This window comes from Triturus cristatus, chromosome 11 (genome assembly GCF_964204655.1).
Source record: "Triturus cristatus chromosome 11, aTriCri1.1, whole genome shotgun sequence".
In the NCBI taxonomy this organism is placed as follows: Eukaryota; Metazoa; Chordata; class Amphibia; order Caudata; family Salamandridae; genus Triturus; species Triturus cristatus.
In genome coordinates this window covers 56,541,284-56,558,547 of record NC_140594.1, presented here as the reverse complement: position 1 = coordinate 56,558,547, position 17,264 = coordinate 56,541,284, and the positions used below count along the sequence as shown (strand labels likewise).

The 17,264-nt window shown below is 50.9% G+C and overlaps 1 protein-coding gene across 13 annotated transcripts in view; it reads left to right on the top strand.

Annotated features, from left to right (window-relative positions):
- GNB1L (G protein subunit beta 1 like) overlaps positions 1 to 17,264 on the top strand; it is a 502,841-nt gene that overhangs the window by 403,227 nt on the left and 82,350 nt on the right. For all 13 annotated transcript variants that reach the window (XM_085633690.1, XM_085633691.1, XM_085633679.1 and 10 more), the window contains one exon: positions 10,428 to 10,526. In XM_085633690.1, coding sequence (XP_085489816.1) covers positions 10,428 to 10,526 — 99 coding nt within the window. The remainder of the gene's footprint in view (positions 1 to 10,427; positions 10,527 to 17,264) is intronic.

The following is a 17,264-nucleotide window of genomic DNA, read 5'->3' as shown; positions in this document are numbered from 1 at the left end:
TGAGCAAGCAGCATAAATAGCTTCTCCCTGCAGGCAGAAGCAATTCCACCTCCCGCAGCATGCAGGGAGCTGGCTGGGACTGCGGGGAACCTGGGGCTCCACCCGTAGCCCTCAACGTGTGTATGGTGGGTGCCATGAGTCGGCACCAGGGCACCCACCTAAGATAATGAGAGAGGTCCCAGGGGCCAAAATAGGCTCAGGGAAGGTGGCCTTGTGCCCCCACTTTAAAAAATACATGGCCCTGTGAATGTGGTCCCCAGGGCCTTTTTAAGGCTCAGATAGGAAGGGCCGCAAAGCCCCCCCTCTTCTTTATTTATTTTGGTAAGTTTCGGCACCAGGGATTGGCTCTCTAAGACACATAATGGTTCATGAAGGGGAGCCATTTGCTGGAAGTTTCTTGTACCCTTTCTTGGACGTTTGTGCACTTTCAAGAGGTTGTGTTTGTGGATAGTCACGCCCATTGCCACCATAGACATTGTCTAATATTTACCTCTGTCAAGGGCAGGAGTAAATCCATGGCCTTGGTTGAAATGATGACGGAACAAACCCAAAATTGGTGGTAAAGAAAGGTGGGGCGTTTATCCACTGGGAAAATGATCTTTCCCTTGAAGAAAATAAAAATAAAAATGTTCTGAAGTGTAGTTGCACTTGGGTATTACTTCCATGCATGCATAAATTTACACTCTGCCAACGGTGCATGTGAAATGCTTTCTCTTGGACTCAGATTGGAATTAACAAAAGAATTCCAGGGGTACTCCTTTGTGTGCTCAATTGTTGGAGGAGTCCTCCTGGGTACATGCTGCTCCTGAACGATTACAGGCTACTCTTGCATCAGCTGATCGACCAAATGTAATAGCAAAGAGAGACCAAATGGTCAATCGAAGGCTACCTAGGGTAGGAGAGGAAAAAACATAGGATATGTCCTCCCGCCTTTAATCATTCAAGACCAACAGTATCCTATTTTTACAGTGTTCGGGCTAAAACGTCTCAAGTCCACAATCTTAATTGTTTATTTTGTAGACCCTCACACACCCTGTTAGTGTCATGCTTCATCATCGGGTCTCATCCTGAGCTCTAAAAACCAGGATGGGCTCGACCATATTCCAGGGAGCGCTTTGGATAATTTCCTGCCCGGGACTTTGCAATACAAATACCTTGGAACATCTAGGTATTCCTTTATTTTTGGGGTTCTTGGTATGATCAAAAACCAAAAAGAGGGTGCTTATGGAGATAATGGTCCTACAGCCTACTCAAAAGTCGATATGTTTCAGGCCTCGACATTAAAGGCCTTAGGGTCGCATCTACCAGATTGGTAACCAGACTGTCCCGCTACCCCCTTTCCCAACCAAGAGACTAGAATTGAGGGGACCCCTGAGTCCAGACCATTCTATCGTACCTAAGAGAACGCATATAAAGAACGTTAAAACCTTATCCTTGTGTGGTGTACATCTGTGGGGGGGAAGTTACTCGTCTGTACGATCGCTGGAGACGGCTCTCCCAGGAGACCTCTCCCCTTGTCCTCGGCCGACCCTCCCGGTCCGTCTAACATTGGTGGCCAGCGGCGCGATCCGAATCAACGCGTAATCGTACAGAGAGTAGCTCACCCCACGACGAAACCACAATGTCAACCAAAGAGAGCGGATCCACCGAGAAATTCCAGATGGAGAAATTGGAAGAGTACAGCCATCGTGAATTGAAACAATTCTGCATTGAACTAGGCATTGCTACCACCGGCCTGAGTACCAAAGACGATTTCAAGCACGCCATTGAGTCGTGGGCAGAAACCGGGGCCGCCAGATCCCCGGACCAAAACATTGCAGCATCAGAGAGGAACACCACGGCTCCCGAAGAGCGAAGAACGGGCCTTTCGCAGGAAGAGATCCAAGAGAGAGAAAAAAACAGACTACATGAGTTAGAAATGGCACGGCTCAAAATGGACGGTGAACTAAAATTAGCCGAACAAAAACTGAACCTAGAGCATCTGCAGCTCCGAGAAGAACGGGAAGAAAAACAGAGGCAGAGAGAGCTCGAAGAAAAGAGATTAGCATACGAACACGAGCGCAAACTGGCAGAGATAGACCTACGGAAGCAGAACAAAGAACTGGAGGTGCCCGAGCGACCACGCACCCCGGGAGCGACAGAAAAGAAAGTCCACATCCCCAAGGATGTCGTTCGAGAGTATGTCCGAGAGGACGACATACAACAGTGGTTCAAGGCCTACGAGATCGCCATGACCTCCCACCGGATCGATCGAAGTGACTGGGGAGCCGGTCTATGGGGGAGGTTCGTCAATGAAGGCCGCGATGCCCTGTTACAGCTCCCAGACCATCTGATGTCATCCTATGACCACATGAAGGCTGCCCTCCTCACCCGATATGGGCTCACACCCGAAATGTACCGCCAGAGGTTCCGAGACTGCACCCGGATCCCGGGTACAACTTGGGTGGAATATGTCAACTATTTCAGCCGAGCCTTCGAGGGTTGGATCAAGGGAAGCCACGTAACGACCTACGAGCAACTTTTTAATCTCATGGTGTGGGAGCACCTCTCTAACAACTGCTTCGTCGAGCTCAGGCAGCACCTCCTCGACAGTAAATTGACTGACCCACGGCAACTCGCCGCCGAAGCTGACCGGTGGGAAAGCACCCGAGTGGGCCGGAGAGGGCCGCACGAACAGAACCGGAACAACCAAGGTCAGCACCGTCCCCGAGGAGGAGGAGGAGGCCAGGGACGAGGTAGAGACACCGTCCCGGCCGCTCCCGCTGCCAGCACCCCGCCCCCGGCCAGCCGGGGCAACCCCCCGATGCGCCCGGGGTTCCGAGCCAATGTCACGTGTCACCGATGCCAGCGAGTCGGCCACTACGCCAATGACCCGAACTGTCCACAGAACCAAACTCCGAGACCCCGCCAGGTAGCTGCCGCCGCCCTGGGGGGAGAACAAATCTCCGAAGAACAGGAAGAATACGAGCAGGGACAACAAGAGTGGGAACCGGCCGCCATGGTTCTAGCGTGCCTAGGGGGAAGAGACCTGGTCCCGCGGGCTCCCCTACCCGCCAACACCAGAAAATATAGTCAGTGGGTGAACATTAATGGACGCCGGGCCGAAGCACTACGTGACACGGGGGCCAGTGCGACGGCCGTCCGCTGTCACCTGGTAAAACCAGAGCAGATCCTGCCGAACATTCTCTGCCCCGTCCGTTCAGCCGACAATTCGGAGAGTCTATGTCGGATGGCCTGCGTCCCCTTCGAATGGGGAGGAGTCTCCGGCATGTTGAAGGTGACGGTCCGAGATGATGCCCCCGTGGACTGTCTCCTGGGGAAGGATCTTGAGAGTTCCCCGTGGGCCGCCGTAGAAAGAAGAGAGCACCTGGGGATGTTGGGCCTCCCGGACTGGGCGTGCGTAACCACCCGGTCCATGGCCGCCCGTGCCATCCCCCGACCAGAAGAACCAGAATGGTCAGCACCTCCTCCCCCGATTGCTCCAGTAGAGGACACCGACCATACCGACCCCCCAGAGCAAACCCCCGAAGGGCTCACTCAGCCCCAGGACCTTCCCAACCTGGCTCAGTGGCGTCAAGAAGGGGGGCCCACCCAGGAACAGTTCCGTCAAGAACAGAAGACCTGTCCCTCCCTCGAGGGACTCCGCCAGCAAGCCCTCGCCCAGAGCGCAGGGGACACCACCGGAGCCCATTGGATCTATTGGGACAACGAACTATTGTACAGTGAACAGAGAATCGCGGAGTTAGGGGCCAGTCGAGTGCTGGTGGTGCCCCTCCGTTTTAGAGACTTCCTGTTAAATTTGGCCCACGATGTCCCTCTGGCTGGACACCTGGGCCAGGACAAAACCTACAGTCGCCTGGTGACCCACTTTTTCTGGCCAAAGATGAGAAACGACGTCCTCAACCACTGCCGGTCCTGCCCCACGTGCCAGGCCAGCGGGAAGAGCGGCCGCAAACTCAAAGCACCTCTGCAACCCTTCCCAGTTGTCACCACCCCGTTCGAGAGGGTGGGAATAGACATTGTGGGGCCCCTGGACCCCCGTACAGCACAAGGACATCGGTTCATCCTGGTACTGGTGGACCACGCCACCCGCTACCCCGAGGCTGTGCCCCTGCGAACTGTAACAGCCCCGGTGGTCGGCCGGGCCTTAATGGGGATCTTCTCCCGGGTGGGCTTCCCCCGAGAAGTCGTCCGCGACAGAGGCACAAACTTTATTTCGAAGTATATGAAGTCCCTCTGGCAACAGTGCGGGGTCACCTACCGATTCACGACCCCCTATCACCCTCAAGGAAACGGACTAGTCGAGCGGTTCAACCGCACGCTCAAGGGAATGATTGGGGGGTTGGAAGAACCCCTCCGTCGCCAGTGGGATGTACTACTTCCGTGCCTCCTCTTCGCCTATCGAGAAGTTCCCCAGAAGTCCCTCGGCTTTAGCCCTTTCGAACTCTTGTACGTGCACCCTGTGCGAGGGCCCCTCAGCCTAGTCAGAGAAGGTTGGGAGATGGCCCCCCTAAAGACCCCTCCAGACGTCTTCAAGTACCTCCTGACCCTACGCAATCAGACCAGGCGATTCAGAGAAATGGCGAAAGCGAACCTTGAGGCCAGTCAGGAGGACATGAAAAAATGGTACGATCAAAATGCCTCCTCCATCGAATTCGAACCTGGCCAACAAGTGTGGGTGATGTCCCCCACCGAACCATGTGCCTTGCAGGACAAGTGGACGGGGCCCTTCAAAGTGGTCAAACGCAAGAGCCCCGTCACCTATCTCATCGATATGGAATCTCCACGGAACCCCCTCCGGGTCCTCCACACCAACAGACTCAAACCCCACTTTGTGCGCTCGGAGCTCAGCCTCCTGATGGCTACAGACAGTGGAGCGGAAGAAGATTCCGAGCCTCTCCCTGATCTCCTGAAGACTCGTGAGAAAGATGGTTCCGTGGACGGGGTCCGGCTCTCCGATGCCCTCACCCCGGAACAGCGCCAAGGCTGCCGGGACCTCCTGCTGCAGTTTGCTACCTTGTTTTCCCTCACCCCAGGGGTCACCCCCTGGTGCTTGCACGACGTGGACACTGGGGACAGTCCCCCTATCAGACACCGGGCGTACCGCGTACCAGATCGGGTACGGGCCTGCATCCAAGAGGAGGTATCAAAGATGCTCACGCTCGGGGTCATCGAGCCCTCGGACAGCCCCTGGGCCAGCCCGGTCGTGCTGGTCCCCAAAGCTGCTGCCCCCGGCACCACTCCTGAGCTCCGATTCTGCGTCGACTATCGGGTCTTGAATGCTGTTACCAGAACCGACGCTCATCCCATCCCCCGAGCGGATGAACTGATCGACCGCATGGGGGCTGCCCGCTACCTCAGCATCTTCGACCTGACAGCGGGCTACTGGCAGATCGGTCTCACACCCTGGGCCCAAGAACGATCCGCCTTTTCTACCCCCGATGGCCACTACCACTTCAAAGTCATGCCCTTCGGCATGAAGAATGCCCCAGCTACTTTTCAGCGACTGGTGAACCAGGTCTTGGCGGGGCTCGAGGAGTTCAGCGCCGCCTACCTGGACGATATCGCTGTGTACAGCCGCCACTGGTCCGACCACCTCCACCACCTCCGAGAGGTCCTGCAGGCCCTCCAACGGGCCGGCCTCACAATCAAGGCCAGCAAGTGCCAAATTGGTCAGGGGTCCGTGACCTATCTCGGACACCAGGTGGGAAGCGGTCTGGTGGCCCCTCTGCAACTCAAAATCGCTGCCATCCAGTCCTGGCAGCCCCCAGTCACGCAGACCGAGGTCCGAGCCTTCTTGGGGCTCACCGGCTACTACCGGCGGTTCGTGAGGGACTATGGCAGCATTGTGGGGCCCCTCACGGGACTCACATCCAAAAACCACCCGAAGAAGATCAACTGGACCCCAGACTGTCAAGCGGCCTTCGAGAAGCTGAAAGCCGCCATGTGCACTGCCCCTGTGCTCCAGGCCCCCGACTACAGTCGGGAATTCATCGTACAAACAGATGCCTCCGACCATGGCATCGGGGCGGTCCTCTCCCAGCTGAACTCCGAGGGACTTGACCAACCGGTGGCCTTTATCAGCAGACGCCTCCTGGCCCGAGAACAGTGATGGAGCACCATCGAGAGGGAGGCCTTCGCAGTGGTGTGGGCCCCCAAAAAGCTCCGGCCCTATCTCTTCGGTACCCACTTCCGGGTGCAAACAGATCATCGACCCCTGCAGTGGCTAATGCAGATGCGGGGGGAAAACCCCAAACTATTGCGTTGGTCCATCTCCCTGCAGGGGATGGACTTCACTGTGGAACATCGACCGGGCCAAGACCACGCCAACGCAGATGGCCTGTCACGCTTTTTCCGCCTCGACGAGGAGAGTCCCCAAGAGGATGGGTGACTCTCCCCGCCTTCAGCTGGGGGGGACGCATGTTGGACAGGCCACAGGAAGGGCTTGCTCCCTCCCCGCATGACAGGGCCCGAGCCCCGGCCCTCCAGGTGTTACCCACAGAAACAACCCGCACCCCGTCTCCAGACGGGACTCCTGCCCCCGGACATCTCTGTATCATGGGGCCGAACCACTACCGGCTCCCTCGCCCGGCCCGGCAGCCATCTTGGACACTGCACCACGAGGCCGCGTGGCCTCAGCTCGACCCTAACCCTGGGCCTGGCCAGGCTCCGACATCCCGGCACCACCATCCACCCAGGAGGTGAACGGACCACTTGGCAGGTCGATGGGAGAAAGAAGTGTCGATGGCTCTCCCCCGCCAGGTGCCGATCGCCCCCAGCTCCCCCGGGCGCTGGCTCCACCCCCCTGCTGGGTGTCTGGACTCCCTCATCCCGGACCTCCCGACCTCCAAGTGCGAGGGTCCAGACATCAAAGGGCGCCAGACCTATAACTGGGGCAGCTCCAGAGCAGGAAGGCAGTTGTATCCTGGAGTCGAGAGACACCGAGAAGAACTCATCCTTGACGGACTACCGGCGCTGCCGTAGCCCTGCTTTGTGAACCATCATCCTGCCTGCTGGCGCTGCCGCGGCCTTCTGCATCCTCCATCCTCGTCGGGACCTGCTGGCGCTGCCGCGGACCGTTGTAACTACCACCTTCACTGGGACCTGCTGGCGCTGCCGCGGCCCGTCCCGCTAGAACACCGAGCTCGAGGATTGTGAGCTATCCATCATATCATCGCATCTACCAGATTGGTAACCAGACTGTCCCGCTACCCCCTTTCCCAACCAAGAGACTAGAATCGAGGGGACCCCTGAGTCCAGACCTCCTTGTACCATTCTATCGTACCTAAGAGAACGCTTATAAAGAACGTTAAAACCTTATCCTTGTGTGGTGTACATCTGTGGGGGGGAAGTTACTCGTCTGTACGATCGCTGGAGACGGCTCTCCCCGGAGACCTCTCCCCTTGTCCTCGGCCGACCCTCCCGGTCCGTCTAACAGCTTTCATCAGGACTAGGAGAAGTAATTGCTTTGTTATCATCTTGTCCAAGAACGTCCAGCAACCTAACGTCTTTTCGATGAGGACAACTTGAAAGCATGCAGAGGGCTAAATTGCCCTATCCCATGACGTTCTCGTCTTAGGCCTGTAAGAAAACAAAATATGAATTGTACTTGTGTTGGGTTCCCTATTTCAGCGCGTAGTCACCCCAACCAGTGAGCAAATCAAAAATAAAACATAAAACTTAATGTGATAGGAGCCATGGAATGCCATCTCAGTTGTAACATAAAGGAAAGATGCAGGATTTGGTGGTCTTACTATCTGCAATTCTTAATCGATAAAAAAAAATGTAATTACTGTGTATAAATCAGTACATATAGAAAAACAAACCAGACACACGAACAGACATGTGTTGTCTTATTACCGGTATGCTCTAATCTACTGAGGAGGAACAACCATAGGTTAGGACACTGGTTAATTTGGGGTTAACTTATTTCTCTTGATGGCTCCTTCCCATTCTACTTATCTTGATTTAGTCCAACAGTGTGTGACTACAGGGGCATGTCTCCCTCTTCTCCCATGTAGCATGACATCCTGAAACTTCAATGTAGGTAAATATATGTGAAATTATTTTATACTATTGATTTTATTATGTGTGTTGATTCCCTTTAATTAGCACTTATACCTGCACGGGCGTCCATGGGGGGGCAGGATCCGCCATCACCTGCCTCATTGGCAGTCCATAACATCGGACAAGTGGAATTACAATTCGTCCAGAGGGGCTACTACATCCCATTTCTAAAAATCCCACCTCACCCATGACTTTAGCATCGGGATGCTTTTCATTTCACATGTTTTATTTCGATGAATTGCCTGGGTTCCTTTCATGAATTTGCATAATAGTTTGCTCCAGGAAAGACCAGTGCGAGCAGAGGAAACTGGTATACAGTGCTCGTCCATTGCTAACTAGTCGCAACCATGAAACAAAGGTTTGTCCATGAATTTAAAAACCATAGTCCTTGCATCTCACTCAGTGCGAGTGAGATTCACACATTTGCGGAGTTTTCACTCACCTCAGTCTAAATGTCACATGTTGTAGATGAATCTCAAGACACTTCTAGTTGGTTACATGTTGGTTTATTGTAGGACACAGCTGAGCGCACACCTCGCCAGCTGACCAGACCATCAACTGACAAGAGTAGAACACTCGGGTACAAGTTAGAACACACAGGTATGCTGTGAGGCTAAGGAGGTAAGAACACAAAGGACGGGCTAACAACCACTGTCAGCCATGTTAGATGAAGAACTGATTTACATCATCACACCTGGTAAGAAGAGCTAGAATCTAACTTCTAAGTCTCTGTCCAGCCTGACAACGGACACGCCCCACCGTGTCACACGATATCGACTCCCTTCAGTGGCCTAACAAAACTTGATGGGGTCAAAGTGCATGGGGGTCCCTCCCTACACACACTCTGAACGCAGCCAGGAGCTCTCAGGTCAGGGGCCTGTGCACAGTGCTGGAGGGGGCCCTGGAACCTGCCACCCCGCACCCCAGTGCGTGGACTATCGGTGCTCCACCGACTGCCTTCACACGGCTACCCAGTAGAGAGACGACATTACACATTGGGAGCCAAAGTGAGCTGGAAACCCCTCCAGAGTGGGTTTTCAGTTGGTGTGAGGAAGCTCTGTACAGCCGATGTCCACAAGGGTTTCCATCCTGCCCAGAGTAAGCAGAAGCGTGTGTGTGTGTGTGTGTGTGGGGGGGGTGGAGGCAGAGGTGGGTAGGAGTGACTCCCAAGCGTGCTTGGCCCAAAGCCATGCCCCCTCCTTGGCCCGGTCTCCATTGAAGGACCCTCCTCAGCTGCTTATGCTGTAAGGGGCTCGAGGCACCGTTGCCTCAACAGACTCCGTGCCACCCTCACACGATGCAAACATTTTTCCCCCCTTCATGGGGTGGTATTTGGGGTGTTACATCCCCCAATATATGTATTTTCTGACAAATAGTAGGGTGTTGGTGCTTTCGGTCAGGTATAGTGAAATGTCAGTTGGATTCCACCAGGAATGTTTACATACATACATTGTCTCTGGTTTGAAAGTCCTCAAAAATGTTGGTTATTTGACAAAATATTGTGTTTTATTGTCGTACTCTTACCAATCCACATTCTTCTCCCTTTTTGCTACCCCTTAGGCCCCTCTCATGGTATGTTATGATACGTTTATGTAAATTAAATTTAATATAGCGCACTACTCACCCATGGGCACTCCGCTTGTCGTACAATGTTATTTAACATTATATGCTAGTGCAATTGTTGGAAAATCTGAAGCTCACACCCCCCAATTACTCGCCTGCAGTGCTTAATTTGAGCCGGTGTTTTCCGGTGCCCAGCACTGGCACTTAATCATCAACACCGGTGCTTTTCATGAGCACCAGTTACTGACACATTCATTAGTGGCACGGGGAGATTAAGTGATTTGCCCAAAATCATAGGATGTTGAGCCGAAACAGTTTCGACCCTGGTTCCCCAGCCCCGAAGTTGGCAGCTCTGGCGATTACGCCACATCCTCTCCCCACTTTCATGGTCAGTAGTTGGTTCTGTTTAGGCGGCGCTAACAGGCGAAATGGGCTGGTGCCAGCTGCCTCCTGATGAGAGCTCCAACACTTATGTTTTGGGTTTTTTCAGATAAACGAATGCGCTTCTGATTTTCAAAGTTAGCAGCTCCTGAGGTCTGTAGAGTCTGCGGGAAGCCATCCCGCCACTGGGGGGCGCACTACAACAGACACTGAAGGTGCTGAGAAGAGCTGGAAGTTAACATATGTTACTTTTTAGGTTGTCCCTCATGTTAAGGATTGTGTGATATCACTTCCTGTGATGTCATCGAATATGCTAATCATTGTTTGCTCATGGGAATAGTCAAAGCCGGAGGCGGTGATGCTTGGCCTTGGACACGGAGCCCACTAACCCATGTACCTATGTTCTGTCTTGGCAGGTGCAGGTCCGAGAGATGCCCTCCCAGAGGCTGGTCTGCGTCCTGACCCCAGAGGGCGAGCCCCGGACGGGCATGCCCATGTGCCTGAGACTGTGGCAGGTAAGGCACCAGCTCAGGATTGTGAGTCACTGTACACAGCACATGACTCATTCCGGGGCACGGAATGGGCTCGTTGTCGAACCAATTAAGTAATTATCTTGTTAAAAAGGAGCTTGCAAAGTATTATTAAGACACCGCGCGCAGCTTTCCTTTCTGAACCTTACGTGATGTTTTGTAAATGTGCTGTTGAAGGCTGCGCGGCCTCCGGGCGTTCTTTGTTGTGTTTGCACCGCTTCAATAAACGGCAATCACTTGCTATCTAACTGTGCCCTTCCGGGTCCCAGAGCGGATACTTGGAAAAGGGATTCAATGGGTTGCGCGAGCGCGCGCCTGGGGGCTTTCACACCCTGGTGAGGCGGCGCTTTGGCGCCTTTTCCCTGAGTGTGCCATGCAGGCGTGTTATTATTGTAGGGTTGTGGGCCCTAGGATCCCGTGCTACTAAAATGAGGGACACAGACACCGTGGGCATGCTTCGTTAACTGGCCACGAACACCTGCACTCTGGTCCTTTTATTAGCAGGCTCACGTCACTCGTGACGCCTGTGCTGGACGGGTGTGGGGTGTGAGTGTGTCCAGCCCTCGAGGGAGTTGCTGGTAAAACTGGTGCCAGCTGAGACCCTAGAACGTGTCCAGCAGGACACTGCAATTATCTCGCCATACTCTCGGGGACAATAGATCTACTTAGGTGACGCAGACCCGCCTATCCAGTGTAGTTAGTAGAAATGAATGTGTGTCCTCATGTAACGTAAGTGGTGCTATGTAAAGCGCTCTCATACCCGATTGGATTCGGGTCAAGTTCGCGCTGTATAAAACTGCAAAAAAAAAAAAATACCCACAAGGAATAAAACATGGCCCGATACACACATGAATGCCCATTCACCAAAATGCCTGGGATAGCGAAAGTGAAAGTGCAGACCATACGAACCCTAATGACATCACATGGTTGACCCCTTGTCCCATCTGTAGACCCACAACCAGCCACTTGTTTGCCCTTGAGGGGTTATACGAGGGCAACGTGTGAAGACTACAGGAAGTAAGGCGGGCTCTCGGAGCCCATTGACTTCTTGTTCCTGTCGCTGACTCCATGGCCCTGGGCACCATACTTAACAAGGGCAGAGTTAGGAGCGTCACAGCTACCGCTACAGAATGGCCATGCCTATATCATGTGTATTGTTGCCTTGGCTTTGGTGTCTTTTGCATATTCTGTTTTGTTTTTAATTTGTTATGAATGCTGAAATTCGCCAGTTATTTGTCGCTGACAAAGGTATACCCTGCGCCTCATACATCTGAAATCTATTGCAGTGCAAGTTAAACTTATGTCAGTCACATAAACTGGAGTATTCCCCAGGTTTTATGTTTAGGTCGAGCCTGGGCAGCACATGCGCTTCTCTGCGAGGCATGCTGTATTTGAGTATGTGTTGAAGCTCTGTCCACTCTCCGCTCATATTTTTAATTGGCTTGGTTCATTGTCCGTTGTAAATGCTGGCTTATGATTCGTTAATAGGCTTGTTAGTCCCTCCTTGGTACTGTCTTTTCTTCATTTGTAACCTCCCATGAGGACTAGCCCTTTTACTTCTGTTGCTACACAGTATGTCTTATTCAGTCTAAACTGGGGTTGCATGGTGAGCAAAAGAATGATGGATTTAACCCAGATCTCTTGACTGGGGGTGAGTGTTTTGATTTGTTCTGCATTCCGTCCATTAATTGTGTGTCTTTTGCTTTCTCGCCCTAAGTGCACCAGGTATGCCCAGACGTGCGTCCTGGGCTCACTGTGCCACTGGAATCAAGCTATCCTGGCGGAACCCGAAACCGGTCCTAGGATGCTTGTTTCCGGTCCAGGGAGGACCTGGCTTGGCAGTTTTAGCTGGACTGTTCCCATGTGTCACAAGGTCAAGACGGATTTGTCTATGGCCAGGTCTAAACTGGGGTGGCATGGTGAGCAAAAGAATGATGGATTTAACCCAGATCTCTTGACGGGGGTGAATGTTTTGATTTGTATATATATATATATATTCCCCTTAGGTGTATCTAAAGAGGATTATGACCCCCCAGGCTGTAGATGGATCTGTGCTCGCACCCCTAGTGTGAATGTGCTGGTTAATCCCTAGAGCTGGTGTCCCTGTGTTTATTCTTCTTGTCCATGATACCAAGAGCCCTGACATCTTGAACATTATGTTCATTGATCATCCCACCCGCGTTGTGCCCTTGGAAGCAGCTGTCAAGCAGTAGGAATGCCACATAACGTAGTTCTAGATGTGTGTTCTCTCTGTTTCCTTGTGGTCCCTGCCAGACTGAATGCTAACTTCTAGTTGTGGTTTTCATCATCGAAGGCTCCATGGAGGACGTTCGGCCTCTGACTTGATACTAAATACTTGCGCAGATTAGGGTTGCTTGATGTGCCTTGGGTTTTTTTTTGTGGTGGCGATCTACGCATCAGTATCACCTGCTTCCGTGATGGCACCGAGTAACCCCTGCCCTACTGTGAGATAGTGCCTACTGGACCTGTGATCCCTGTCTGGGTGCCATGTCCTGCACCCCCTTTGTTTTCCGTTTGGTTCTCAGGCTTATGTTTGGTGGACTCTGTGCCTTACTCCCAGATCCTGTGCATAAGACACCTTCAGGACTCACAGTAGGAGGCATAGGGTGTTACATATCCTGGACACTGATCTGACCATTGCACCACATCCATTGTTCTTCCTCTGGGTGCTGCAGGCACACACAGAAGTCTGCACTTCATCCTGAGTCGCTTACAGCACAGAGCGCCTGGTGCCGCGGCACTAGACACCCGCAGAAGGACTCGCAGCTGAGGAAACTGTTTAATGCACCCTGGACACGCGATCTCTTTCACCCTCTTCATTGCCTGTCCTAGGTGGTGAAGGCAAACACTCACACCAATCCTTCTGTGCTGCTTGCACCACAGACGACCTCTGACCCTGCTCAGTGCTAAGGCACCAGACAGCCGCAATAGTCACACCAGGGGGCACTGTTTAATGCGCCTTCTACATCGGATCTCACCTTTGCCCCACATGCATTGCTTCTCCTAGGTGCTGCAGGCACACATAGTTCAATTCAAGCCATAAAAGCACTATATCAATTAAATAATACATTAATTCATGCATATTTCATCGATTCATCAAATAATCAATCACCTATACATGTGTACAATTTAGTTAAAATCTTAAAAAACATGATCACTTCACATTTTATCAACGCTTACAGATTCTCGAGTCCCCCATGAGATTTCGTGAGGTGTGCCTCAGATGGGATGAAACGCCAGCAGACATTACGGATGATTGCAAGTGTCGTAAGACCTTCAGGGCCAATTTACAATGTCTACAAGGATATTCCGTTAAGAGTTTTAATAAAAGACATTCTAAGAACAGGGTAAAAGCCACAGAAGAACATAAAGTGCAGCATGCCTTGAGATGAGTGGTGGTCACAGGGATATTTCTCGAATATTCTATCCCAATCATTGTAGTGTGGAACAGTGGCAACACGGATTATCACTTGGAGTCTAAATCTAGTCAGAACATATCTTTGAATATTGGGTATTTGCGCCAAGTAGGGCTGCAGATAGATCTCAGCCGATAATTGCGATATAGCACCCTTTGTTAGCAATGGATAGGACTGTCTCCTCTTCAAAATACTGACGACCAAGTGTTTGTTTAGTCCTGTCAACACACTTGGGATCTTATGTGATCGGTCATAGCCAGGAAGTACTGATCTCTACAAGGGATCTGTTGAAGCCCTTTCCTTCTCACTTTTCAACCATGTCACTGTGACCACCCAATAAAATTTCAGTGGAATCAGACATTTTTAGATCACCACTTTCACCACTTTATACACTCTGCCCCTTACTCACCCCCTACCAATGCTCATTCTCGGAGAAAACACCTCAGCCCCTCCTCTGGGGGAGTCGTAGCCCACATGTTTGTGTGAGGAGGGAACCCATATGGTGAAGCATGTCACCTTCTGGTGAGTGAGGGTTCTTGTCCTAAGGGATATCTCCCCCCCCCACAGGTCTTCCTTTGGACACCAGTTCCCCCATACCCTTTTCATACTTTCCTCCCACTGCGACGGAGCAAGTTGTACCCTAGTGTGAGATAAGTGTCCACCTGAAACATGGACTCCTGGTCATCAAAATATTGTGGTCTATCAATTTTATTACATTGAGTCTTAATGTTCTTAATCCACGAGATATCACCTACCCAATCAAGAGAGCAACAGTCCTAGATTATTCATCTATTCCATTGTGCATCGGTGTTGTCCGAACCCTGTGCCATGGGAGAAGTGGTTTATTCTAAGCAGAGCTTCTATATAGGGCAACCCCAATGCATCATAACCTATGTCAGTCCTACAACTCGAGGGGACCCACAGAAGACTCTTCAAACAGTAATTGTGATGCAGAATAAGCTTTGCCACATTAGCATATTTCCATATCCCACCCAGCCCCTAAGTGGCCACTGAGATGCACTTTGCACGAGAAGTCGTGCAAAGTTCCTTCATGGGCACTAATCCCAGTTTAGTTGAAAAGGAGAAAAGACCAATAGTTGCCGTAACATATTGGTCAATTCTAATATTGACCTACTGTTTCCAGTGCCAACAAAATCAAAAATTACTCTTGGGTATTAAAATGCATGCATGTTTCAGCTCAACACCTTGAATCCTAAAGCAGCATCTGCTTCTGGGTGCAGTTGACTCACAGGTCATTAAAATGATGTCTTAAGGTTTACTTCGAGCTTCAAGTCTCCCATATAAAATGCAGAGTTATGTAGGAGAAGCCGGAGAGCTTTTGGAGTACGGGCCATTAATACGGCATCATCCACATTGAGGTGCACAGGGATTGGTTGATGCCAACCTGGGGCATGTCCTTGCACCCCTTTACCAACACCCTCTTTAAGTTGTTAATGTAGACCGTGAAGGGAAAGGGTGTAAGGCCGCTGCCCTACCTCACCCCCTGCCTATGCTGAATTTATCCAAGCATTCCCCCATCAATTCCACAGCTCACTTTAGCAACAGTCCCAGGGTAGGTATCCCAAATTATTTTTAGGTCGAAGCCTAGCAGACCGCGATGGACAGGAGTATGGTAAGTAATTAAATAAATAAAATAATTTACCTTGCCTGCGCTGCAACGCCAACTCGGCGATGCAGCGCGCGCAAGGTAAATTGTTTTATTTATTTAATTACTTGCCTTACTCCTGCCCGTCGTATGTCGGACTCCACTACCCGCCCCCCCACCCTGCCCCACCCCCGCCCGCTCACCGCCCCGCAGCACAGCGAGCTGCCACTGCCACCCATTGTCTTTTATCTGGTATCTTGGGATTTTGAGGCGAGGTGTCACTCTACGGCAGAGGTTCCTTTGTTGAATGTGTTTGGTGATTTTATTCCTGATGAAGAGCGTTCAACCTTACGGTGAAACAGAAAGGCTTTTTCTAGCACACAACATAAATGAACTCTGCTGATAGTTCGTCAGAATTAGGAAGTACAAATTATGTTTCATTTTTGGTATTTCTAAAGTGTGGTCGAAACAAATATTTGAATACCATCAAAACACATCAATACACTAGGGCTACATGTATCAAAAATCAGTTTTGCATTCCCTAAATAGCGAATTTTAGGTAATTGCTATTTAAGGAATGCAAAATGGTATGTAAGAAAATAGCCATTACCTAAAAGCGATTCCTTAAGTTTCACGACTGCAATTAGGTAATCGCTATTAGGTAAGGTCAATAGGTGCGAATGGTTTAGCCTGACCTAATTTTCAATTACCTAATTGGTAATCGCAAATTAGGTAATGCAAAGCCATCGGTGCCCTGGGGCCCAATGCCCCCCTGAAGCACCCCCAAAATAAATGTGCACATGTAAAGCGCACCCATGCCCTAGGGCAGAGGTCTTCAAACTGGGGGGTGGGCCCCCCTGGGGGGGGCCTTAAGGGATATTAAGGGGGGGCGCCAACCTCTGGACAAGAGGAGTATCATGCTTTGTTTTAAGTGTTAAAAACATGAAAGCCTTCTTGTAATGGGCCATCACTAACAACTTTTGTTATTTATATGCTGACCGGGAGTATGTGTAAAAACGGGTGACAGAGCTTAACTGCAATGTTTAAATGTGTTTTGACATATTTAAATATTGACAATTTAGCGAAATAATTGTGAAAAAATTGAGGCGGGGCCCGAGGATTTTTCTTTTTTTTTAACAGGGGGTCGCAGCATTAAGAAGTTTGAAGACCACTGCCCTAGGGGCATGTATTCACTACATGGCACTGTGAAAAATGATTTTTTTTGTGCATTTTCAAAAAATGCACATGGTTACCATCGACTTGGAGTTGATTGTAATTGCATTTCCTAAATGCAGAGTTTGCATTTAAAACATGCGTGGTACATGTGCTTAGAGAATCGCAAATTGTGATTCCCTATTTATAGTCACAATTTTAGGTAATTGCAAAACATTGTGATTACCACTGCCAAAGCCTTTCGTACATCTTGGCTATTTTGCATTTCCAAACGGTCAAATTTAGCAATTCGCATCATTTGCGAATGAAAAATAGGTTGACACATGTGGCCCTTGCAAACATTATTGTTTATGCTCAGTCAAACAGTATTTTGGTACAAATGTAATGGTCATTTCAATTGAAAATGTGTTGCCTGTAATGACATTGCGCTACCCTATACCCCTCCACTCCACTCCATTTCATGCCCCTCCACTCTACACCACGCCACTTCATTCTACAACACTCCAC